This window comes from Marmota marmota, unplaced genomic scaffold, assembly GCF_001458135.2.
Source record: "Marmota marmota marmota unplaced genomic scaffold, marMar, whole genome shotgun sequence".
NCBI lineage: Eukaryota > Metazoa > Chordata > Mammalia > Rodentia > Sciuridae > Marmota > Marmota marmota.
The window spans coordinates 38,023,223-38,050,227 of NW_025999900.1; the positions used below are offsets into that span (position 1 = coordinate 38,023,223).

A 27,005-nucleotide genomic window follows, 5' to 3' on the forward strand; every position below is an offset into this window, starting at 1 on the left:
CCTGATTTCTGAAGTGTCTTATCCAGGTACTGTTTCTGTGGTTACTTTTCAGCTAGAGCTAAGAACTAAATCTGACTAGTCATTGGTGAGAAGCAAATGAAGTAATTAAATACCTTCCCTTCTGACTCTTGGATTTCAGTGGCCAGAGAAAATTCCTTTCCTTGTAGATTCCTTGATGCCAAGTCCAAAACTGCTAAGTGTTTTAAGTAAAAAGGAGCTACAGGCCGGGACACTCTCATGCTGGGTGAACAGACAGAGGGTCAAGCTCAAACACTGTAATTCTATGGCATAGAAGGAAGGACAGTGTGATGGCAGGAAGACTCTGCTTAGCCTCAGGGTGGCGAGGAGGAGTTTATAAAATTATCATCTCAAAAGTTTTCATTTGTCTTTTTGTTGAGAGAGATATTACTGAGACAGAAAAATGGCTCTCTCTTACCTGAAAAGTCAGAACCTTAAATGGTAGAAGTGGAAGGGTCTTTGGAGGTCATGGAGTTGAAGGATAACAAGTATTTCAGCCTGTGAACCAACCCTGGTGGAGGTACCTGCCTAGAATGCTGTAGAAAAATATTCTAAACAGGACCGTAGTTGAACCACAGTCTCTACTGGAGGCACCAGAGAAGTTGTCATGGATGTACTGCACACTAACTATCCCTGACATAATGTGACCTTCACCTTTTAAGGGATTTGTTCATGACCCACTAGTAGTGGCCCAGCTGGGACTGGAACCCCGGTTCCTGGCCTCCCTGGAATTATTCTTTCTGCTGCTGGAGTCTAACTCAGGAAGAAACAGACATTAACTTTGCTAAATGCTATGGAGTGGTGGCTCTTCTACATATTTCCAGTATTCTTGGCCCTCACAGTTCTTAATAATGGTCCCTTAGAGCCATTCAAAGGACTAGAGTAAGCTTCTGTCTTCTCTTAATCATTACATTTAATTCTCTATTTAATGTTGCATCTGGTTTTAGACAGGGTCATAGAACTAAAGGCCCCACTTGCCACTGGTGGGACCAGTTGTGTCATTGCCATTATATGCTATACTTGTAGATGTTGGAAGTGATTGTGATTTTTCTTGTATAGAGTGAACTCTTAGCCCTGAGGTCTCTGAAGGAGGAAGAAGACCTGCAGGTATAAAGGGGCAGTGGTAGTGAGGTAGTGGAGAATCTCAATGTTATGAATGAGAATTGGGGAGGAAAGAGGAAATTTCAAGTTTCTAAATATGTTTCCTTTAATCAACTTTTCTCCTAAGCTCATCTCGCCCTTGTTTCCAGCTCCAGTTTTCCTTCCCTTTAGTCCTAAGAGAATACTTCTGTGGAGCTTTTAAGAACACTTGGGTTTTTGCTGCATACATACCTCCACCTTCACTAACTGGCTTCCAGGCTCCCCATACCTTCCCGGCTAGAGGAAAGCTGGGCTTCCCATCTGGGGAATGAAATGATAGGTGAAGATGGTGGTCCAGGTGCAAAATGTGCAGCCAGGAAACCCCATGAGGAGGGAAAATTCCTGAACAGGAGGACACAGGGAGGAGAGGCTGCACCTTATCATGTGGAGGGCCAGGCACAGCCACAGAGAGAAACAGCTTAGCTGTCCAGGAAAAAATCAGGCATCACTGTTGAGTGGGAGACAATTGCCCCTCTGTGAATAGAAGAGTCCCAGGAGATTCACCAATGTAGACTGATTTTAAAGTTGAGGAACTAACATGTTAAGATGGTGTCTGCTTGAAGGCAGAAGAGCCATGTCCAGGGAGTATTCTGAGCACAGTGTGACTGTTTCTCCAAACCAAATGAACTTTTGTAATTCTATATTTTCAGTGAACAGGAGCTATTTGAATGTGCCCCCCAAAGTAACATATGTTGAAAACTCAATTCCCAGTACAACAGTGTTGAAAGAGGTAAATAGGTCATGAGGGTTCTGCCCTGATGAATAGATTAATGTCATATCATGGAGTGCATTCATTATGGAAAGGAGTTCAACCCTCTCTTGCTCTCTGGTGCTGTTTTGCTCTCTACCTTCTGCTGTGGGGTGATATGGCAAGAAGGTCTTCACCAGCTGGGGCCCTTCAGTCTCGGACTTCCCATCTGCAGAACTGTGAGCCAAATAAATTTCTGTTCATTTTAAGTTCCTCAGTCTCAGGTGTTGTGTTATAGCAGCACGAATTAGACCAGCATAAGAGGTAAACACAGCTCCTCCTTACTCCTGGCAACTTTAAGAATATTGACAAAATTATAGAATTTTCTGCCTCTTCTGATTGGCTGATCATCCCTCTTAAGACTCGTGCTTATTCCTATGGTAAATTCTTCCTTTAATTCCAGCAACCAGTAGCTCCCCAGATCCACACTCCCCCACATCAAAACAGATCCATCCTCTATACGTGAAATGAGTCCTCCACTCAGAAGAGTAAATGATCATTGCCTCTGGTGCTTTCTTTCCACATGCCACTTCCATCAGTATCTTGAGATTTCTCCCTGAGAAAGGAGAGGCTGCTCCCAGTCCCCACATTTGCTTCTTTAGGCTGATTCAGATCTCATGGAACAAATGGGTATGTTTAGGAGGCTCTGAATTGAAGTATCCATGGTGGAAAGGTGACTTCAGTATTGCTTTTGGGAATTGATCATGAAGATGACAAAGCTCTTGTCACATGCATAATGCATGACTCATAATGGGGGTCCTAAATAGAAAGTACATAATGAAGGTATGCCTCCCTAAGACTAAGACTAGCCAGGGGCACACTTCCAAATATATCAAACCACTTCCTAGGGGACAAGTGGCATAATTCCTCTGCAAATCATTCAATATGTTTTGGTATATTTGGGATTTCTTTGTGGCTTTCAGGAAGTGTAGGGCCTTTCCCCTTTGGGTTTAGCTTCCTTCCCATTCCCTTGTTATAAATAAAACACACTTTATTTTTTAGAGCAGTATTAGATCCCCATGCTGATTAGGCCATGATTGCCTTCATAATCAACAGTAAATGAGTAGTTAATTTGAATGGATAGAGTTTGTTATACCAGTAAGCATAGGGGTTATATTTTAAAGCTCATAGCACCCATATGCTATTATTCTCTAGTGTCTCCTTGCTACAAGTTAGGGAAGGGCCTCTACCCAGGGTCTGTTTCCTTTTCTTTCCACCTTCTGAGTCTGCATGTTGTGGATAATTGGGCCAGGGTCCCTGGCTTAATTCTACCTCCACTATCAGCTCCCTGTGCTTCTGAGCCAAGGCCATGTAGCTCCCTAGTCTATAGCTCCTAATCCAGGGGTTGAGGCTTGATAATCTCAAAGTCCCCTTATACTTATTATTAGTGGCATGTAGTTATATATGATCACTCATTTCTAATAAAGTCGCCTCATCGAGATCTGGTTTAGTTCAGAGTGCTCTTCTCACCACAAAGCCACTTTAGAGGACTTGATCATCCTAGCAGATTTCAAATACCCTGTCAGAGCAGATTTTCCTCAGTCCACTTTAGACAGCCTCTGAGTCAGTTATGGTAACTAACCTCCCCAGGGCCCTTAGTCCTTCCCAGTCCCCCAGAACCCATAGGGAGTTTGGTTTGGCTCAGAGCTCTCAGGGAGAGGCAGATGTGGAGGTGAGATCATAGCAGCAATGAGAAAGTGCAGGTGTGGGGTCAGGAATTCCCTTGGCTTTATTGAGGACATGTCTAAAGAAGGTGCAGGGCTGGGCCTTGCTTCAGATCAGCATGGCAGCCTTTCATCTTCACTTCCCCTTCCTCTCCCACAGACACCACCAAATGACTATTTTAGTGTAGACCTGGGGTTGTATAATATAGGAACACAATCTGCATGGGAATGTGTGTGTGCACACTACTGCATATGCCTGAGATCGTGTCTGTAGACTTGTGGAATCAAGGAACATCCTTCTGGGAATGGCCTTTTGTGATCTGACTAAAACATCTTCATCTTAAAGAAAGGTAAAGCAAAAAAAAAAAAGAAAGGTAAAGCAATTCCTAGGTATGGTGGCGCATACCTGTGACCCCAGGGACTTCGGACGCTGAGGCAGGAGAATCACAAGTTTGAGGACAGCCAGAAACTTATTGAAAGCTTTTCTCAAAATAAAAAATAAATTAAAAAATTAAAAAGGCTGAGAATGTAGCTTAGTAGTAAAGTATCCCTGGGTTCCATGCCCAGTACCAAAAAAAAAAAAAAAAAAAAAAAGGCCTAGACATAAAGAAAATGCCAANAAAAAAAAAAAAAAAAAAGTAAAACCAATAATGGAAGAAAGAAAACCAAAACCAGGTCTGTTGATTCTGAGAATGTGTGCTTTTATGCCTTCTCCAAGTTCTCTTTCTCCAAGTTCTCTCTCTTCCTTTTTTTCATTTAAAAAAATTATCTTATAGTAAAACTAAGTGTTTGGTATACAAGTATGTGATTTTTAACCACTTCCACAATCAGAAGCAGAACAATCCCCTCACCTCAAAAATCTCCTTTGCTCTCTCTTTGTAGTCATTCTCTCCTTCTGCTTCTGTTGCCTAGTAACCACTGATGTGTTTTCCTTCACTGTATTTTTTTCTTTTTGAAATGTCAGGCAGATAGAATTGCACAGTATAAACCTTTTCATAATTCCTTCGAAATCCATCCAAGATGTTGAATGTATGAATAGTTTGTTTTTCTTTATATTCCAGGATGCTGCACAACTTGATTATCATTTACCAATTAAAAGACATTGCATCTCTTTCCACTCTGTGTGATTATGGAGAGAATGGCTGTAAACATTTCTCCTCTTTTCCTTCCTTTTTTCATCTTCCTTTTTGATATTGGGAATTGAATGCAGGGGTGCTTTATCTTTAAGCTACACCTCAAGTCTTTTTTATTTTTTATTTTGAAATAGGATCTTGCTAAATTGCCGAGGCTACCCTCAAACTTGTGATCCTCCTGCCTCAGCCTCCCAAATCACTGGGATTACAGGCACCAACAAGGTAGTCTTTTCAACAAATGGTGTTGGAGCAAATGAACACCCCTCCCTACCAGACTTCCAGCCCTTGAATCTTCCTTCCCCTGCCCACTCTTCCCACAGAGGCAGCTCTCTATCTCTGGAGAGACCTATGAGAACGAGGCCAGGACCACCTCCACTGTGGTCTTAGCTTCCTCAGAACCAAGCACCTTGATGCAGCTGAGGAAGAACAGTTTGAATCCACTCTTGAGGCAGAAGATGAAACAACTGTTGAGTCAGAGGGGTGTGGGGACAGGGACCCGGGCAAATCCTTATGGGAGACGGGAGATAGGAGAGAGCTGTGTTATATAAAGAAAATCATTAACCTTTGTATACTGACACTGTTCATTGTTTATTTTTACCCTTATGCAATGTCATCAAGACACGGACATACACTGCACTCCATTTCCCTTTGAAGTTGTAAAATCATAGCATTAAATATCTGTATGTCAATTTTTGGTGACCCATCAGAGATGCAACAGAGAACAGCTGGGAACCACTACAAAATGAACTTGGAGCCAGGTGTGGTGATGCCTGCCTCCAACCCCAGCAACTCAGGAGGTTGAGGCAGGAGGATCATAAGTTGGAAACAGCAAAAACTTGTCTCAATAAAAAATAAAAAGGGCTAGGATGTAGCTCAGTGGTAAAATACCCCTGGGTCCAATCCATAGTACTTTCACTTCATTGCTTGGAAGCTATTTAATATTTATAAAATGAAGATAATAACACTCATAAAAGTTTGTGTATAAATTAAATAAAACAGGTCATATAACCACTTTGAATAGAGCTCAGTGTAAGGATAAAAGAAATTGAAGTTAAAGTGTAAAAGTTAAAGTGTAAAAGACCGGGCATTGTAAAGTTTCTAAGCTGCAAGGCCTGAGTTAAAAAGTAAAGGACCAGGTATTGTTAAGTTCCTATGCTACACCCCAAAACCTGAAATTCCTGTAGCTGTTAAAACAATTCCCGGGACTGTCCAGTAGATAAATAACCTAGGACCCCTGTGTGGCCTTGCACGTAGGCATTGCAGGGCCTAAACCAATCAGTGTGAATGTACCTCCCCCCTTAGAACTCACCTATCACTCCCGCCCAACCTGTTCCCGCCAATGAATGAACTAATCATGTCTAAGAATTGTTGTTTGATTTTCCTGTGGTATGATGATTTGTTAAAGGAGACTGTGATGTATGTAAAGTCCCGCCCTCCCCAAAAAGTGTACTTAAGCATTGCTCAACCCCTGCTCTGGGCTCTGGGCTTCTCTCCCTTCTTGAGTGAGCACAGAGTCCCAGCGCGCTGGATTGGATCCTCAATAAACCCCTTTTGCTGTTGCATGAGCTGCGGTCTCTTGGTGGTCTCTTCCTCCGACGTTCACCGGACCCTTACACTCAGCAAAGAGCAGACATTTATTATTGCTACACTCAAATATTTCTTGAAAAGCTACTAGTGCCAAGCATTATGGTAGAAACTAAAGCTCTAACCATGCAGTTAATATACGTTTTATGACACTCAGATACCATACAGTGAGGATAGCTTGTCTTTGCTCCAGTGACTGAGGCTGTGGCTAGATGAGTCAAAGTTTGGGAGCCTGAAATACTCCAAGGTTCTTTCATCCACATGCTAAGTGGCTGATGCTGGCTGAGACTGGTGCAGGACCTGTTGACTAGAATATCTATGCAAGACCTTGCCAGGGGGCATAGGTTTCCTCACAATGGGAGGATTGGTCCAAGAGTACGTGTCCCAAGATTGAGAGGGAGAGGGCTGCAGCCCTATCACCTTCTACGACCTAGCCATAGAAGTCTGGCAGTGTCACTTTCAATGCATTCTGTTAATTAAAGTGAGTTTCTAAGGCTAAACCACACTCAGAGGAAGGAAGCATAGACCTATCTTTTGATAGAATGTCAACATCACACCACAAAAATAAGAGAATGGGGCTGGGGATATAGCTCAGTTGGTAGAGTGCAGGAGGCCCTGGGTTCGATCCCCAGCACCACACACACACACACACACACACACACACACACACACACGAGAGAGAGAGAGAGAGAGAGAGAGAGAGAGAGAGAGAGAGAGAATGGAATATGTTGGTGTGGACATGGAAAGTACAATGTTCTATGCTTAGTGTGAAGAAAACATCGCAGTGTTTGGTGAAACTGAAAATGTGTATGGCTTGGAAATTCCACCTCTAGATATATACCTTAGTGAAAAATTTCCACATGTGCATATAGAAAAATGTGCAAAAGTTTTCACTGCCACATTGGTTGTTTCAGTTGACTTTGGTTGAGTGAGAATTTGGAAATTCTCCAATTAATAAATAAATGATGGTAAAGAAACAAAAAATATTTTAATATTGATGAACCTTAAAAAATGAGTGAAAAAAGCAAGTTAAGGAATGATGTCTACCATACGATACTACTTGTACAAATGTATTTGTGTGCTGGGAATTTAACCCTGGGCCTAACATATCCAAGGCAAGTGATGTACCACTGAACTACATCCCCAGTACAAAAATTTACTTTTAAAGTGCACACTGAAACACTTTATTTTGTTTATGAAAGTGTTGAACATGAAGTAAAATTATAAAAACAGGACTGGATGCACTCCTAACATATGATTTCATGTAAGAAAATGAAGAGCAAATTTACTCATTTTTTTAAATGAAAATTTTAATATTATTATTTAGAATGCTATCTATGGCTTTGTATTTCTCAATATTAATTTTTGAAAAATAATCACATTTTAAAAAATATAATGAGCCCAGGAGACGGAGAAAGGTAAAAGACTTCATAAAACCCACTGAGAAGTGTCAAGAGCTCTAGAAGAATTCCTGTTCCTCTGAGCTGCTGCCTCTTACCTATGAGGTTCTTGAGCCCTGCTGCCTTCCCATACCTGCGGTTTCTTGGCAACATTTCCAATATGGACAAACAGTACTTTGTGTTTATTAGCACTATCTAGATAGGATGGTATCTTTTTTTCAAATAATTTTTAGTTATAGGTGGACACAATATTTTTATGTGGTGCTGAGGATCAAACCCAGTGCCTCATGCATGCTAGGCATGCGCTCTACCTCTGAGCCTCAATCCCAGCCCTAGGATGGCATCTTTTAAAAGAATTTTACAGATTAAGAAGATGACTTAAAGAAACACCAATCACAATATCAAGAAAATAGAATTAGTTTTAGATTTTAAAATTCAGACAAAACTAATTGAAATATTCGTCTAACACGGGAAGGAAAAATGGAAGAGTATCAACTCTCTTTTACCGCCCCACAATGTCTAATTCAATATAAAGCCTCCTCTATTCTTTGAGATACAATGTTATCTGATCTGATGTTCAAACTCTGTTTCTACAGCTTGTGTAGGGAAATGTATTGAATTGTGTGCTTAGTCCTTAGTCCTTTTTTCTGGGAATTGTGACTTCTATAACCATGGCTAACCCTCCAGGAAACCAGGCCTCTCCCCAGGAAAATATGAAGGAGTTGAGTGCCTCATGAGCTGGGGCGGGGGGAGGAGAAAACCTGAAGGGGAGAAGCAGGATGGGAGCCCACCAGGATTTTAGGGCAAGCACTGCCAGCCCAGGCTGACTGTAAGGGGTGCAAAAAAAAAATTATTTTTTACACTTGCCTAGGCATTTCTCTGGTGTTCAATCTTCACATTTGGGGAAATGAAACTCAGCCCTTATTTATTCTCATTACCGGGTGCATCAACTGTGGCTATTGCAGGGAAACAGCAAATGTTGAGAAAGATATTCCAAGTAGCAAGGGTTTCTGAAGAGTGGACCAGGGTAAAGAGCCCACTTGCCAAGTTGAAAGGGCAATTCTCTCTAGCCCTCTCTTCAGCAGGGTCCACAAGAAAACTTCCTGGAAGCTATTTTGTGCAATGGGACTCTGTCTGAGTGGTCATTATGATTTGATTTAGGTGGCCAATCAGAATTTTTTCACATATATATGTAAAAGATAATTAGCAAGTGAAATGGAGAAGGATGACCGTCTATTTCCATGTGAAACAGAAAAGAGGAAATGATATGCTGTAAAAAAAAAACTGAGAAAATGTACAAAAAGGAACATTAATGAGAGACAGCTGAAGGTCAAATATTTTCCAGTCTTCATACCTCTGCTTTCCAGAAGTCTTTGTTCAAAATTTTAGATGCTAGATCTCTTCTAGCCACCTGCCTTAGCCACAGCCGGAGTGCAAGATCCATGGAACAGCCTAGTAGACCAAGAGTCTGTAAACCTTTTCTGTAAGTGGCCAGAAAGTCAATATTTTACTTTTGTAAGACAAATAGGGCCTTTTACTCCCTCACCCCTCCTTCTCCTCCTTATAAAAATATGAAAACCATTCTGCTCCAGATGGTGCAAAATAGGTTAGTGGCTAGATGTCCGTAGACTGTTGTTTGCCTATGCTGGGTCTAAAGTGGTTCCCAATTCTGGCTGCTTATTACAACTACAAGGGAATTTTAAAAAAGAAAAAAGAAAGAAAGAAAGGAAGGAAAGAAGGAAGGAAGGAAGGAAGGAAGGGAGAGAGGGAAAATCTAGTAGTGACCAGGTCCCATCCCCAGAAATTCATTGAATTGTCCATTAAATGTTCATCCAATTGATTTAATAGGATTCATGTATTGCTATTTGTTTTTGTCAGCTTTTTCATTGCTGTGACCAAAGTACCCAATGAGAACAACTTAGAGGAGGAAAAGTTTATTTGGGGCTCACAGCATCAGAGGTCGCAGTCCATAGGTGGCCAATTCCATTGCTCTGGGACCAAGATAAGGCAGCACATCACAGGGAAAGAGCTCAGCAGAGGAAAGCTTATGGTGGAATCAGGAGAGAGAGAGAGAGAGAGAGAGAGAGAGAGAGAGAGAGAGAAAGAGAGAGAGGGGAAGAGAGAGGGAGAGAGAGAGAGAGAGAGAGAGAGAGAGAGAGAGAGAGAGANGAGAGAGAGAGAGAGAGAGAGAGAGAGAGAGAGAGAGAGAGAGGAAGGAGTCACGTGAAGAATATCCCTCCCAGGTTATACCCTGAGTGACCAACCTCCTCTAGCCACACCCCACCTGCCTACAGTTTCCACCCTGTCAGTCCATTCAAACTAGGATGGACTGATTAGGTTACAGTTCTTACTATCTAACTGCTTTGCCTCTAAACATTGCTTCATTAATACAGGAGCTTTGGCGGGACATCTCATATTCAATCCATAATGTTATTTTTCTAAAATCTCCCGGGTGAATATAAAGTGAAGCCAGAGTTAAGAAGTGCTGGAACATTTGCTGAAATCATTTTTGGGCTTTGCCTACTTTGAGATCATCTCAAAAGACTGGTGATTTAAGTGAATCTAGGGACACAGCTAAATGAAATTCTGTGTAGCCAATCATCTTTACTCTTCTACAATATATAAATCTATGTAGGAAATAAGCAAATCTAAAGAGTTCCATCTTAGTTTATTTCGCATTTTAGAACTAACACCTTCTCAGAGTTTGGGCATAATAGATTGTTCAAAAGTTAGTTTTGTTTTTGCCCCCTCCTTGATAAGAGACCCAAAGTGACAACGGTTGTTGGTGGGGATGGGAGGCTGGGAAAGATTAGATATTGTTGGCTGTAAATCTCTAAGAGATGGTACTTGTGTTTTATTTTTTTAAATATTTATTTTTTAGTTGTAGTTGGATACAATACCTTCATTCTATTTATTTATTTTTATGTGGTGCTGAGGATTGAACCCAAGGCCTCGCATACGCTAGGCGAGCGCTCTACCGCTGAGCCACAACCCCAGCCCCTTGTGTTTTATTTTTAATCTATTGTTGGCACATATTTGCAGTATTTTTATTGTCACAGAAAAAAAAAATGCAATGTAGACCTCAAAATTTATTTCACTAATTTTAACTAACATTTCATGTTCCCTAACATTTCTGAAAGCCCCAAAACTTGAGCAGCACATATGTATCCAAGCCATGAAGTGTTTTTAATGTATAAACAATAGTGTGAGCACTGGATGTGGTGGCACATGCCTATAATCCCAGCAGCATGGGAGGCTGAGGCAGGAGGATCACAGGTTCAAAGCCAACCTTAACTTAGTCAGGTTATAAGCAATTCAGTGAGACCCTGTCTCAAAATAAAATGTAAAAAGGGCTGGGAATGTGACTCAATGGTAAAGCTCTGCTGGGTTCAATCTCCAGTACAAAAAAACAAAAACAAATAATAGTGTGAGCAATTAGGTGTTTGATACTGGGAAGTTCAATTTTTTAGTAGGTTTATTTTCTTCAAGAATCTCTAGAAAGTTCCAGGTAATGCTGATATGAGACATAAATCCATTCTGATTACTGCTCAGACCAACACATATCATCTGAATATCTTTTCTTATAAATGATTCTTCTTTTCCTACACTGGTTAACATGAGCACAGAACCTTCCCTCCACTCCCTCATAGACTTTACTGGGAGACTATAAAATATATATAGTCAAGACAGTTTAAAGCTGAATACTACTAAAATCCACTGTGTTAGAGGACTTGGGTCCCTCCGTGGGTTTCCCTACTGGGTACCCAGCTTCTTTGGTGCTGTGTTGCCCTGGCCTGATAATCTCTTAACAATGGGGGGCCCTCCTTGTACATCCATCATCCAAGAAATCCAGGTTCCTGAAACCTGAAACATCTTACTCCATTCTTTGTTCCTAAACCACAATTATACACATGGCCTAAAGGAAAGTGAGCTCACTTAACACATCTATTAAAGTAACTGTGTGGTTGGAAAGAATCATTCTATACCAAAAGTAATTCTTACACTTTTAACTACTTCTGTAGGTGATTTTTCCAATCTGCATGGTCTTGGCTGCTACTAAAACACTGATCACTCTACAAAGCATTTCTAACATACTTGGCTCCCTAGTCCGGTACCTTACTTTGGAGGTTGTTGAGGAACTGAAGGTCTCTTTGTGTATGTGCCTAAGACCTTAATTCTTAATCTGAACAAATTTCTAAAACCAATCCTTCAGTTTCCAAATTCAGATTCAATTCTCAAACCCAATTTTCCGTGATATTTTGGTATTTAGGTAAGCCTAGAAGGGTTTTTATATTCCAGTGCCTTTTTATCTTGATCTATGCTTACTTTTTGCCTAGTCCAAAAGATACTACTGATACCTTATATTTAAAATATTGCCCAATTAAATGTAAAAACAAATAGAAAATATCAAAGAAACCCTCAGTCACCAATGTTAAAATCTATGTGCAAATCATCACCTCTCTCTGAGGGATCAGTACCACCTCCTAATAAGCATAGACAATGATTTCAAAGGAATATATGAAATCATGAGCAGTTTGAAGGGATGGAGGATTTTTTGCTCTCAAGTCCCAAAGACACAGGGGCAAGGGAAGTGGTAGAGGCCCCCAGGAGGCTTCATAGGTGGCCTGGGACCTAAGACCAAAATAGTTCTTCTTTGAATCCTGGCAGGCAGTGATTTGAAAGGGTATAAAAACACCTTCACACTCATCAGAATGCAGCAAGAGTGGTTTTATTGCTGTGAATGTAGTTCTATAAAGTTTGGCAAAAGTCCCAAGGTTAAAAATCTGTAGGCCTGGATGCTTCTTTGCCCTCTTCCCTATTTGCCTTCTCTCAAAACAGACAGAACTCCAAAGCAGAAAAAAATCCTATTTCTTTTTGTCCCAACTCTAGTCTGGTATCTTAGATACTCAAATTCTTCCAACACTTTCCTTCTCTTCCATGAATACAAGAAAATCAACAAAAGAATAGAAAAAGCAGAAGAAACTTTAAGAGAATCTGTGTCCAATGAGAGGAAAGTGAGCAAAACCTTAGATGAGCTTATCCAAGTGTACAGGAACCAACTGATAGGGAGGGTCACTCTTCTGAGGGGGGTCACAGGCAACAACGAAGAATCTGTATTGGGCAGTATCCCTGTAACGACAGTGAGGGTACTTCCCTGCAGTGAGTTTGCATTTGGTCATGTTAACAGGCTTTGCACTCTGGTGGCAATTGTTCTGGCCATTCTTGCAGATGATGTGGGGCATATTGCAGGCAACAGCTACATTCTGAAAAGAGTCATGCAGGAAGGTGTTTTCAGGCTTACAGTGCTGAGTATAATTGTTGACACCACCCATTGCCCTGTTGCATTGGAGAGGACCTGGCTGTATGTGCTGGATTTCAAACCAATGAGCCTTGGTGAGCCTCTCAGGCAAAGCACAAAGTGGGCACACTGTGCTCCATAGTCCCAGCAGCATTAGGAGGAGAGGAAAGCATCCCAGATTTAGTATCATCTTTCCTGTGTAAGAAGAGTGAAGATCATGGTAATAGAAGAAGCAATAAGAGCATAGTTATCAATAACTATTAATCGTTCTTATTTAGATTTTTGTTTTGCCTTTTAAGATTTCATAGCTTTTTAAAAAAAAAAAAAAATCTTTCGCATAGGGTCTCACAATTCTATGAAGACTCTGAAGCCCAGAGAGGTGAGCAGCCCTTTCTTAGATTGGCTTTTCTCACTCTTCTCTATGACTTGCATTTATGCATTCAACAACTCGCATGTCAGACATCTGATTTTGTACATCTGCCCTTCTGAGATGTTTACCCTTCATCTATAGCTACTTCCTCCCAGCTATGTTCACAGCCCTGTTCACCTCAGCCCTGAGTTTCCTCCTCTTACCAGGCGTTCGAGCTGAAGTTCCTGCTGAGAACAGAGGCAGTGGTTAATCTCAGGCTCACAGGGTCTTGTCTGCTTCTCTTCTCTCAAGCCTGCCAGAGCTGCATATGTGAGGCAGAAGAAGAAATGGTCTGACCCACAGGAAAGAGAAACCTAAAACTCCTGCTCAGTGAAGATGAGACTAGAGACTTCCAAATCTGTCTTTAAAATAGTGTCTTATTACTGTTTATAGAGGAAGCAAGCCCACTTTTAAAAACAAGATGATTCAAAACTAAGTTTGAGGAACTGATTCCTTTCTGATATGGGTTTAGTACTTCCTTCTTGATTGGAGGTTTCAGTTTTTTGAAGCTCTTTGCTTTCAGTCTTTTAAGAGAAAATATACCATGTAAATCTGATATAATAGCTGCCACATACTTGGTAACATTGTGAATTCCAACAACAGATGTGAATAAATTATTTGTTTATGCATATGTTTACTGGGCCAGATGTCAGGCCTCTCAGAATCAGGGGTTCATGATCCAATAAAAGAGACAGGTGAAGGCTGGGGATGTGGCTCAAGTGGTAGCGCGCTCGTCTCGCATAAGTGAGGCACTGGGTTTGATACTCAGTACCATCTAAAAATAAATAAGTGAAATAAAGGCATGCTGTCCATCTACAACTAAAAGATAATTTTTTTTAAAAGAGACAGGTGAATAGTCAAGTATAGTACAAGTTGATAAGTATAAATAACATTTACAGTATGTTGGGGGACATTACAGGGGATGTGGGGAGAGAGTAGAAGGAAAGGCATATGAATTGAATTTTGAGGAATAATTAGAAGTTAGGCAAAGAGAGTAGCAAGGGAGAAGACTGTGAAAAGGAAAAAAATACCCATAAGCATGAAAAAGGACAAATTGAGGATATTTGCCTTTAAATCTGTTCTTTTCTTTCCATTGGTGCTATATAATACCCTTATTCTGAAGCTCATTATCTCATGAAAGGCTTGTATAAACTTCCCACATGGACTGACTGTAGTGGCACATGCCTGTAATCCCAGCAACTCAGGAGCCGGAGGCAGGAGGATTCCAAGTTCGAGGCCAGCCTGGGTAACTTAGAGAGACTCTGCCTCAAAATAAAAAATTTCAAACCAGGAAATGTAGCTCACTAGTAAAGTGCCTGTTATGGTTTAGTTTAGGTCATGTGTAAAATAATGCAAGAACATTTAGAGGTGAAACGATTGGTGTTGGGGTCTGATCTCCTGAAGTCATGGAGAGTGCACCCTGAAGAATCTGAACATGGAGTTTCTTTTTATTAGCTGAAGCCTCGTAGCAGGACAGCAATAACTCCTCACGATTGGCTAATTCTTGTGGGACGCGATGACCCTTCTGATTAAGGAGAAAAATAAGGCACTAACTGTTCTACCTGCTATGTACTTGAGGTCTGTTTCCTGGCATTTTATGCGAACATATCCTGTTTTATCACTGGGAAAAATGTTTCCTTAGCACTAAAAAAAGTTAGTTGTTTTCAATAATGTTATGCCATAGTTAAGATTTAACCTCACACTACCCTATAAAAGATGTGCTGTGCAAGAACAAAGCGGTCCGCAGCTTTGCAGGCTCCCAGCTTCCCCTAGTAAACAAATTGTCGATTTTAGGACTCAGAGACTTCACGCATAATTGCAGGACCTAATACTCAGCAGTAGTTCATTTGCAGAGGATTAGGTTATGAGAGTCTTAACCTAATCAGTGCATTACTCCTCTGATAGGGATTAACTGAGTGGTGATTGTAGGCAGGTAGGGTGGGTCGTTGACGCGCGCCTTTGGGGTATATATTTAGTGAGCTGAGCTTGGTCTCTGTTTCCTTTTGCCGTGTTTCCAGCAGCTTTCCTCAGCCACACACTCTGCCATGCTGTTCTACTCATCTCATGCCCAGAGCTATGGAGTTGGCCATTTATGCCCTGAGACTTCTGAAACCATGTGTCTCAAAATAAATTTTTCCGCCTTTAATTGTTCTTGTCAGGCTTTCCAGTCACAGAAGTGAAACAGCTGACTAAAATAGTGCTCCCGGGTGTAAGGTCAGGCACTGGTGACCAAAGGAGGCAGATTAAAAGCTGCTGAACGAGGCTTTATTGAGATTCTCTCCCAGGCGACACCCTCCAGGCCAATAGAGCAGTCCAGGGAATCACCCATGGGCCCAGCTGGACTGGAATTTTCATTGAGCTTAAGGCAGGAAGGGAGGAAAGGGCTTGAGACAGGAAGGGAGGAAAGAAAGGGCTTGGGACGAGAAAGGGCTTGAGACGGGAAAGGGAGGTTTTTAGAGTCCCTTGTCCTACTGGGGTTGGTCGGGGGAGCTTGCTGAGATCCAGGATTGGTCAGGAGACCCTCCTGATTGACAGGTGGTTCTGTCAGCACCTGATTGGTGGTTCTGATGGGTGGGTTGCCTGGTGCTTTGTTCCTTAGCCACCTCAAAGTAACCCAGCACTGGGTTCGATCCCTAGGATCAAATCAAATAAAAATCTTCCTACATGGACTCCCAGCTTCGAGACTTGTTTCCTTCTAATCCACTGTACACATTGCCTCTAGATTAGTCATCTTTGAGGGTAGTTATAGTAGTACAACACTCTTGTCCAATGCTTTTCCTGTAGAAAAATATTTATCTGTTTATGGTTTACCTACAGTGAAGACACAAGGTTACAAGATTGCAGGACACAAGGTTAATATATAAAAGTTAATTGTTTTATTAAGCACCGGCAATGAACAATTTGAAATTGAAAACACATACCATTTACATTGCAAAAAGAAAAGGGATATACTTAGGTATACTTAGTTTTAAGTGTAACAAAATAAAAAGATTGATATGAGATTAAAATCTGATGAAAGACATCAAAAGAAATAAATAAACATGTAGACATCCCATATTCATGGATAGGAAGAGTCAATATTCTTATGATGGCTGGGGTTGGTGGTGCATGCCTGTAATTGCAGCAGCTTGGGAGGTTGAGGCAGGAAGATCATGAGTTCAAAGCCAGCCTCAGCAAAAACGAGGCGCTAAGCAACTGAGACTCTGTCTCTAAATAAAATACAAAATAGGGCTGGGATGTGGCTCAATGGTCGAGTGCCCCTGAGTTCAATCCCTGGTACTTACAAGGAAAAAAAAAATTCTCATGATGTCACTTCCTCTCAACTCAATCCATACATTAAGCATAATCCCAGTCAGTATCTCAGAAAGTTATCTTGTGGATAATACCAAAGTTATTCTGGAGTTTATCTGAAAAGGCAAAGATCCAGAATGTCAACACAATACTGGAAAAGAAGCAAAAAGAAGATTAACAGCACCCAACTTCAAAATACTATACACCTAGAGTAATTAGTAATTAGTCAGCTGTCTGTTACTGTAAAAGCAAAGCAAAACAAGACCAAACCCTGAAATAATCAACTTAGAAAGAGGCCAGTTTTATTTAGGCCCACAGATGCAGAGGTTCTAGTTCATAGTCAGTTGGTTCTCTTGCTTTGACCCAGTGGCAAGGCAGTATATTATGGTGGAGTGTATGTGTTGGAGTGAACTGCACCCCATGGTGGTTAGGAAGCAAAGAGAAAGAAAGAGGAGAACCTGGGCCCCAATATCTCCTTCAAGGGCATGCTCCTACTGACATAACTTCCTTCCACTATTCTCACCTCCCAAGGTTTCTACCATCTTCCAACAGTGTCACAGGTGAGGGACCAGGTCTTCAACACATGGACCTTTGGGGGATATTCAAGATCCAGATTATAGCAGGCAGTATGGTATTAGTGAAAGAATAAACAAATAGGGCCATAGACTAGAACAGAGTGGCCAGAAATGGATCACACAGTGAACTGATCTTTGACAGTTCAACTAATGATAGTGGGACAACTAGACATCCACATGCAAAAATAAAAGAAAGAAAGAAAAATCTTATAGCTCTAGATCTTATACATCTTATAGGTCTACATTTAAAATCTTTCACAAAAATGAACACAAAATAGTCCATAAACCTAAATATATTACCTAGAAGATAACATATGAGAAAATCTACAGTTTGGTGATGATTTTTTTTTTTAGATGTAAAAAATCTGTGAAAGAAACAATGGACAAGCTGGACTTCACTAAAATAAAAAAAAAATTTGCTCTGTAACAGACACTGTTAAAATAGTGGGAAGACAAGTCAGAAAAAGGTAGAGAATATTTTCATAAAATATATCTGATAAATGAATGTTACACAATGTGTATAAAGAATTATTAAACCCTAACAATAGGAAATTTAATAACAATTTTAAAAATGGGCAAACAAAAAGAACAAAATGAAAAGGACAGACTTTAGGGCATTTGGGTGACAATGTGAATCTGATTTCCTTTTAAGGAGGTTTATATAAGATGTGCTCTTCTGAACACAAAGGGTCAATCTTCTTTAAAACAGGAAAATTCCTGTATGATGGTGCATGCCTGTATTCCCAGCAACTTGGGAGGCTAAGGGAGAAGGAATGTAAGTTTAAGGTCAGCCTCAGCTATTTAGTAAGACTGTCTCAAAATAAAAAGTAGGAAGGTCTGGGAATGTGGCTCAGTGATAGAGTACCCCTGGATCCAATCTCCAGTACCTAAATAAATAAATTTGGAAAATTCCTAGGAGAATTAATGGCAGCTGAATTTATAGGAAGATTAAGTTTGGATAATCTTTCTTTGTGTATCTGCTGTCCAGATGTTTTCAGTTTAAACTAGTTTTTATTCCATCTGGTGGATGCTAATTTCTTCAATATATCATTAGAGAACTGAAAATTGAAACAACAATGAGATATTACCACAAACGTATTAGTATGGCTAAAATTAAAAAAAACTGGACAACATCAAATGTTGATAAAGATGAAGAGAAGCAGGCATGTTCATTTACTGCGGGTATGAAACTAGTTTCAGGGTCATTTTTTTGGGGTGTATATTCCGGTATCCTACAAGAGGGAATCCAGTTAGCTTGCTTGAATCTCATGACCTTTGCTTTGGTTCAGTAGAGGAAACTGGAAATCTTGATGGATAGTTCTAGCAATATTACACACAAAAGAGGAAGAATAGTTTCCTAAGGGAAATAAATATGCAGTCATCCAAAAGAGGGTAGATGCTATGAAATCCAAAGTAATAGTACCAAGCTATTATACTAATTATTCTTTTTTTTTAAGTTGACATGTTCCATATTTATTACACAAGTGCCATTGGGCTGTGTGGCCGTGAGCACTCAGCTGTGAGTGGGCTGAATGCTAAAGGAAGGTCCCTGGACACTGTGTGAACCTCACATGCCTACAGTCTTCTTGAGGACACACTGCTGGGGTCAAGTGTCACCCTTGGGCACACCCAGTGAGGGCCAGATTGCCAAGCCCCTGGAGGACCATGTCCCCAGCTTAGGGAGCTCCCCCTCCTCTCCCTCTCCAAGCATGCGGTTCCATCCACAGCCCAGCTGATGTTCAGGCAGTCACTTCCCAAGTGTGCAGAGGCCTGGGGAAAGACCACCTGTGGCTGCTGTAGCTTCAACAACCTGCATTTGCCTTGTTTATTCACAATGCCTTCCCTTCCCCAGTCCAGGAACTTTGCTAATGACCCAGAAGCAGAGGCCACTACCTGCCAGCATTGCCACAGCCCAAGGGCTGCCACCTGCCAAGGAGAAACTGCAGCTTCAACCCCCTCAGTGACTTGCCATGTTATCTCAAGCCAGGGGTGGCAATATACTAATTATTCTTGACTCCATTCTCCTTCTACACTGTTTGAATCACTATGTATCTGCTAATCCTTTAATCAAAACATTTACAGAGGGGCTGGAGCTATAACTCAGTAGTAGAGCACTCATCTAGCAGGCATGAGGTCCTGGGTTGAATCCCCACTACCACAAACCAAAAATGTTTATAGAGTTTCTTTCTTCTTCCTCCTGTCCTCCCCGCGCCTCCTCCCACCTTCTTTTTTATTTTTTAGTCCTAGAGATTGAACCCAGGGCCTCCTGCAAACACTCCACCAGTGAACTACATCCTCACCCATTTTTATTTTTTACTTTGAGACAGGTCTTCCTAAACTGCTTAGGGCCTCTGTAAATTGCCCAGGAGCTTGCCATTCTGGGATTATAGTCGTGTGTGCCATCAAACCCAGCTGAACTGATTTCTTTTTCAAAAACAACAAACACAGGAGAATCTCTCAAAGCATAAATAAATTACCCTTTTGTAAGGGAAATTTACACTTAACAAAGAAAATCTCCACTTCTACTGGTGTCTTCCTCTCTGTACCAGAAAGAGAAGGATGTCTGTGGACCACAACAAGCTCTTCTCAATGGAAAGGCTTTCAATGAAAGCAACATAGCAGGCCTTTCCCTCATTTACCATTTACCATTCTTTTCTTGCATATCTTGCCTCTCCACAACCTTCTTTCTTTGTCTTAGGTGAAAAGGAAATAGTAGGTGTTAGGAAGTGAGTCAGCTATGAGCTAGGAGCAGGGAAAGGACTAGGAAGGGCAACTGAAACCCACAGGGAGCCTCATCGCCTTAGAAAGCCCTGACGTGGTGAGGGCTCTTGTCACTCTTCTCTCTGAGAGAACCTATTCTCACCCTCAAGGATGTCCCGCTTTCCTTTCTTCCATCTCCCTTCCCTTCTAACAAACATTGCTCTTCTTTTACTAAGTCTCATGTCTTGCTTGACATGCTCTTGAGCAAGAACACAAGAATCCAGGTTGGGGGTCTCTGTGACTGCTGCTGCCTGGGGCTCTGCTGTGCTGGCTGGTCTCCTCTGCAACAGTAGACATTAAGGGGATTTCCCCTCTGCCCTCTGGGTTTCCACAATTGAATCTGCTGAAATAAACTGATAACAGATTCATGATAAGGGAGAAGTTTATTTGTACGAGGTGCATGGGAACCACACAAAACAGTGATAACAGGAAGGACTTTACTGCTCTCAGTATTCCACTAAAGCTCAGAAGGCAGATTAGCAGGGGAAATGAGTTTTACTTTGCGGATAATGGAGGATAACAACTTCTTTCTCAAATCTCCAATTTCAGGGGTTGAGGGGTACAGAAAGTTATAAGAGAGGATTCATCTCAGGGATGCAAGGATGCTTCCACATATGGAAATCAATAAATGTAATTCATCACATAAATAGACTTAAAGACAAGAACCATATATTTATCTCAATAGTTGCAGAAAAAGTATTTGACAAAATACAGCATCCATCTGTGTTTAAAATACTAGAAAACAATAGGAATAGAAAGAACACTGTGAGCCAGGGGTGGTGGTACACACCTGTAACCCCAGCGGCTCGGGAGGCTAAAGGCAAGAGAATAGTGAGTTCAAAGCCAGCCTCAGCAATGCAAAGCACTAAGCAACTCAGTGAGACCCTGTCTCTAAAATAAAAATACAAAAATAGGGCTGGGGATGTGGCTCAGTGGTTGAGTGCCCCTGAGTTCAATCCCTGTTACCACCCCACCCCCGGCCTCCCCCCAAAAACAAAGAACATTGTGAAAGCTATATATGACAAACACAAAGCCAACATCATTCTAAACAGAGAAAAACTGAAAGCTTTCCTTCTGAAAACAGGGATAAGACACAAATGCCCACTTTCACCTTTTCACTTTCTATTCAGCATAATCCTTGAAACTCCAGCCAGAGCCATTAGGCAAAAGAAAGAAATTAAAGGGATGTGAACAGGAAAAGAAGAGCTTAAACTTTCTCTGTTGTTTTTTGTGGTGCTAAGGATTGAACCCCAGGGCCTTATGCATGCAAGGCAAGTACTCTACCACCTGAGGTATATCCCCAGCACCTCAAACTATCTCTGTTTGCCAATAACATGATCCTATATTTAGAAGACCCCAAAAAACTCCACCATAAAACTTCTAGAACTCATAAATGAATTCAGCAAAATAGCAGGATACAAAATTAACACACGTCAATCAATTGTGTTCTTATACTCCGATGATGAATCAGCTGAAAAGAAATTAGGACAATCATCTCATTCATAATAGCCTCAAAAAAACAAAAAACAAAACAAAACAAAAAAAACCCCACACAGAAAAAACTTGGGAATCAATCTAACAAAAGAGGCAATTGACCTCTACAATGAAAACTACAGAACACTAAAGAAATAAATTGAACTTAGATTAAAAGATCTCCCATGTTCTTGGATAGACAGAATTAATATTGCCAAAATTACTACTAAAAGCACTATATAGACTCAGTGCAATTTCCATTAAAATTCCAATGACATTCTTCATAGAAATAGAAAAAACAGTCATGAAATTCATTAGGAAAAAATAAGAGGCCCAGAATACCAAAGCAATCCTTAGTGAGAAAAGTGAAGCAGGAGGCATCACAATACAGAACTTAAATTATACTACAGAGCTATAGTAACAAAATCAGCATTGTATTGGCACCAAAACAGGCATGAAGACCAATGGAATAGAATAGAAGTCACAGAGACAAATCCACATAAGTACAATTATCTCATACTAGACAAAGATGCCAAAAACATACATTGGAGGAAAAATAGCCTCCTCAACAAATGGTGCTGGGAAAACTGGAAATCTATATGCAGTAGAATAAAATTAGACCCTTATCTCTCATCCTGCACAAAACTGTACTCAAAGTGGATCAAGGACCTAGGAATTAAACCAGAGATGCTGTGCCTACTAGAAGAAAATGTAGGCCTAACACTCTGTCATGTCAGTTTAGGAACTGACTTCTTCAAAAAGACTCCTAAAGCACAAGAAGTAAAATTTTAAAAATCAGTAAATGGTATGGCATCAAACTAAAAAGCTTCTTCATAGCAAAAGAAACAATCAAGAGTGTGAAGGGAGAGCCTACAGAATGGGACAAAATCTTTGCCACCTGCACCTCAGATAGGGCATTAATTTCCTGGATATACAAAGAACTGAAAAAACTTAATACCCAAAACAAACAGCCCAATTAATAAATAAGCAAAGAAACTAAACAGACACTTCTCAAAAGAAGAAATACCAATGGTCAACAAATATATGAAAAAATATTCAACATCTCTAGCAATTAGAGAAATGCTAATTAAAACTACACTGAGATTTCATCTCACTCCAGTCAGAATAGCAATTATCAAGAATAAAAAAAAAATACAATAAATGTTGGTGAGGATGTGGGGAAAGGGGCACAGTCATACATTGTTGGTGGGACTACAAATTGGTGCAACCACTCTGGAGAGCAGTATGGAGATTCCTCAAAAAACTAGGAATGGGACCACCATTTGACCCAGTTTTCCTATTCCTTGGTAGATATCCAAAGGGGTTAATATCAGTACACTACAGTGATGCAGCCACATAAATGTTTATAGCAGTAAATTTCACAATAGCTAAGCTATGGAGACATCCTAGGTGTCCTTCAACAAATAAATGGATAAAGAAAATGTGGTAAGTAAACACAATGGTGTATTACTCAACCATAAAGAAGAATGACTTCATGACACTTGCCATATGACACTTGGATCTGGAAACTAAGTGAAATAAGCCAATCCCCCAAAAACCAAAGGTCAAATGTTTTCTCTGATATGTAGAAGCTAATCCACAATAAGGGAAGCGGGAGGAGTGGAAGAATAGAAGTTCAGTGGGTTAGACAAAGGAGAATGAAGGGAAGGTAGAGGGTAAGAAAAGGAAAGTCAGTGGAATGAATCTGACATAACTTTCCTGTGTACATATATGAATATACAACAGTGAACTTCACTTTCATGTATATCCACAAGAATGGGGCCCTAATTAGCAAAAGAATATTCTATGCTTGTATAATTATATCAAAATGGAATCTACTGTCATGTATAACTGAAAAGAACCAATTTAAAAAAATAAGAATAAAGGAGGCACAGTGGGACTAAAGTTAGGAAATGTGGATTTAGCTCCACTAAGAAACAAGTCACATTCTCTGTTTCCCAGGCATTCACTAGGGTCAGGGGGCTGCCCCTCAGCCTCCATTCTCAAAAAAGTTAAAAAAAAAAAGAAGTTCAGGAGCTAAAATAACTTCAGAGGGGTTCTGTTTCATCATGAGACTCAAAGAAGGTCCAGATGTTTGAAGTGTAAAAAGCATTTCTGTCTACAGGAGGGAATAAAGGCTTGGGATTCTGGGTGGTAGGGGGGATGATGATAGTTTACAAAGAGAATTAAAGGAAATAAATGCATGGCAAATAGGAGAGTTTGCTCTGTGCATGAAGTCTCTCAGGTAACAGGCTTCAGAAGAATAGATGATTGCTTGCAACAAAGTCTTTCTGGATGAGATTTCAGATCTTCAGTCTTATTTTCCAAAAATAAATATTTTTTGTTTAATGAGATTGCAGAGAAGGAGTTCATGATAATTGCATTCAGGAGGAACTTCCAATTCAGACAAGGGAACTTTAGCCCCCTCTGAGTTATTCATCCCTGATCCCACCTCCATGTGTATAGGAGATGCACATATTAATAAACTTTCAATTGTTTTTCTGTTGTTAATATGATTTCTGTTATATGGACCTCCAGCAAGAACCTAGAAGGAAAATATTTTTTTCCTCTTCTATAATATATTAAGAAGAGTATTTACCATGTGGGAAAATAAAACCAAATAAACTAATATTCCCCATAGGTAAATTGATCTTGAAGGACTCTGGTTTAAAACTAATTTTTGTTAATATAGATTATCATTCACCAGGTATCAGCTCATCCCCAGATTCACTGAAAAATTTCAAGGCTCAGGAATTGCCCTACGAACATTATGACCCATCTAGATATACTGGTCGCTGACTGACACCAGAGTTATAGGAAGGTATGCAGTCACCTCATTAAAAAGATTGATACCTTGGTCTTTTCTCTGATTGTTTCAGAATCAGAATCATGTAACATTGCAAGAGACTAGAGAACTTAAGGTATTTGAATGCTTAGTATTTATCCTGCCCATACCCCTCCTATATGAAGAGAACATTCTTCTTACCTTGTATCTCTCTCCCTAATTTACAAATAGAATTCTTATACACTCTACCTGCTTGCACCCCCAACATTTTCTTCTCCTATTTATTTCCTTATAACAACATTTAAGTCTAAAATCTCATTCTCAATTGAAAAACTTGACATTTTGAAGTCTTCAAACTTCCACTTAATTTATTTCCCCGCTGAATGAAAATGTTTATTATCAGGCAAACTCACTTATGCTATTATCTTCTACTTAATGTGGAATGTTATGAGGAAATGAAATGCCTTAACCCATCTAAAATGAATTGGCCTTCTTAGGAATGTTCTTAATAAATAAGTCCAGTGGGGGTATCTCAGTCTGGTTGATGGAAGAGGGGTACTTTTTGATCTGAGGTTCATAGCTTCTGTTGTGTTCACAGCCTACTATGCTTTGCATGTTAGAAATCCCCCTCTTCTAGTCAGGGAGAGCAGATGACTAAAGTCTCATGTTTTATCCAAAGAATGAGGAAAGAAAAAGTCAATTTTCCTTGGAGTACCTACTGTGAGCCAGGAGCCATGTGACTATCAGTCAGCTCTGCCTGTGCCACTCATTTGGGTGGATCTAAGGATGCTACCACAACAATGCTTAGGTCATGGCTTGCCTTCAGCTTAGCACATACAAACACATTTATATACCCAGATACATAAACATATTCCATACAATTAGGCACACACAGACCTATGTACAATACAATCACATCTACTCATACACCGTAGTAAGTGCAGCCACACTGCTCATACTAGTGATATAATACAAACTGCATGCATAAATAGGCTCATCATACACATTGGAATAACATACTTTATTTATAGAAGGAAAGGTCATTCAGCTTGGTAGGTTTAAAGATGTCAATGTCAGGAAAAGTCCTGGATTAGTCGAGAAGAGATGTCACATGAGCTGAACCTTGAAAGAACACTTAGGAGTAACTTAGGTAAATGAGGACAGACTATTATTACAGGCAGAGAACAACAAAATCAAAATTGTAGCATCATGAGACTATGATCCATAACTCCGGTTGGAAAACATTGACATGAAAATGCAAACTGGGGAGTGGCAGTGGCCGTTGATGTATGCAGGGCCATCACCTGAAAATCACGAAATGTTCTCCCCAACCTGAGGTCCCAGACAGACTGTCTAGTTGAAGAGAGGCTTTATGAGCTTCACATCTTCTATATTGTCAACATACCCATCCATGCTACAATGGAATTGAATATGGCTATAGCTCCTGGTCTCTCTGTAGTTATTTAATTTCTCCCAGTGACAAGTGAGTGTTTTGATGGGACGCTGGGCCCATATGTATGTATTTCTATAACGGTCATTCCATTTGCTACTAATGCATATATGCTCAATTTTGTACCATGAGATATAAATGAACATGTGAGAGAGCTTGTGGCTCAGATTTCCTTTTTTCATGAGATTGTTACATTTGTAGGAAGCAAAATCTTGGCTTGGACTTAGGTGATGTTCTTCCATAAATTTCTTCCTGGAAATGTTCTCACTGTGCAAAAGTAAACTGCATTGGAGACACAGCAGGGCCAAGAGAGTGACCCAGACCTTTAGAGAGGACGCCATCTCAGTGACCAGGACCACCTGTGTATGCACAGGGAAGAGAGAGGAAAATATTAAGGCATGCCTGGAGGGTTGCGCTGCACTTCAAAATTCCTGTTCCTGCCAATGAGGGCACTTGGGCCTAATTTCACTATTTGATTCCTATACTAGAAGATGATAACTCTTTTTTTGGGCAGAGGGGTTCTGGGAATTGAACCCAGAGATGCTTTACCACTGAACTATATCATCCCCTTTTTATTTTTTATTTTAAGAAAAGTCTCACTAAGTTGCTTAGGGCCTTGCTAAGTTGTCCAGGTTGGCCTTGAACTTAGTGATTCTCCTGCTTTTAGCCTCCCGAGTTGCTGGAATTATAAGCATGTACCACTGTGCCCAACTTAGATGACAACTCTTTTTAGATAATAATATTTATAGAAAATAAAAATGTGTTGCAGACTGAGTGTACCAAGAACAAAATTTGGAAAAAGTAGACAACGTTTAAGAATTCTTTCTATTGCCCTCCCCTCTATAAGACCCATGGAACCCAAAGGACTATAGCTGTCTCTAGTAAGCTCCTTTCCCCCAATTGACTTGCAGGAAATCATGTGTCCTAAAGAACATGGCATTTTAAACCTATGTCTGTAAAGTAGAAATGGTTGTCACCTTTTATGGGCATGTAGAAGATAAACAACTTCTTGGGAGATATTTTCTAGGTGAAAGGCTTTGGTTCCCTGAAATCATAGCCCAGGCTACAATTATGCTGACTTTGCATGATGATGCATCTCTAACCTTAACTTCCTTAAAACAGCTACCCAAAGCCTGGGTTTACACATCCCTTCTCAGGGGCCATTTCCCCAACCCTCGTTACAAATGATCTCAATTTGACAGAGCTGCTTGTTGAGAATGTTGTGGTAAAGGAACTCGAGTTTTGAAATATTGCTCTAATCAAGTAAGTACTAAGA

The 27,005-nt window shown here is 40.4% G+C and overlaps 2 protein-coding genes across 2 annotated transcripts; both read right to left on the bottom strand.

The window, feature by feature from the left end:
- Positions 1-12,400: 12,400 nt before the first annotated feature.
- Positions 12,401-13,781, bottom strand: Rnase6 (ribonuclease A family member k6). The gene is made up of 2 exons (XM_015493406.2): positions 13,560-13,781; positions 12,401-13,181 (listed from the first exon to the last, which is right to left on the bottom strand). The coding sequence occupies exon 2, from the start codon at positions 13,174-13,176 to the stop codon at positions 12,715-12,717; it is 462 nt and encodes a 153-aa protein (XP_015348892.1). The 5' UTR covers positions 13,177-13,181; positions 13,560-13,781; the 3' UTR covers positions 12,401-12,714.
- Positions 13,782-25,505: 11,724 nt separating this feature from the next.
- On the bottom strand, positions 25,506-26,082 carry Eddm3b (epididymal protein 3B). The gene has a single exon (XM_015488167.2). The coding sequence runs from the start codon at positions 26,068-26,070 to the stop codon at positions 25,633-25,635; it is 438 nt and encodes a 145-aa protein (XP_015343653.1). The 5' UTR covers positions 26,071-26,082; the 3' UTR covers positions 25,506-25,632.
- Positions 26,083-27,005: the final 923 nt, after the last annotated feature.

Bases quoted from the DNA above. Each gene is read 5' to 3' on its own strand.
- Rnase6 (XM_015493406.2), bottom strand. From the start codon at position 13,176: ATGATACTAAATCTGGGATGCTTTCCTCTCCTCCTAATGCTGCTGGGA.
- Eddm3b (XM_015488167.2), bottom strand. From the start codon at position 26,070: ATGGCGTCCTCTCTAAAGGTCTGGGTCACTCTCTTGGCCCTGCTGTGT.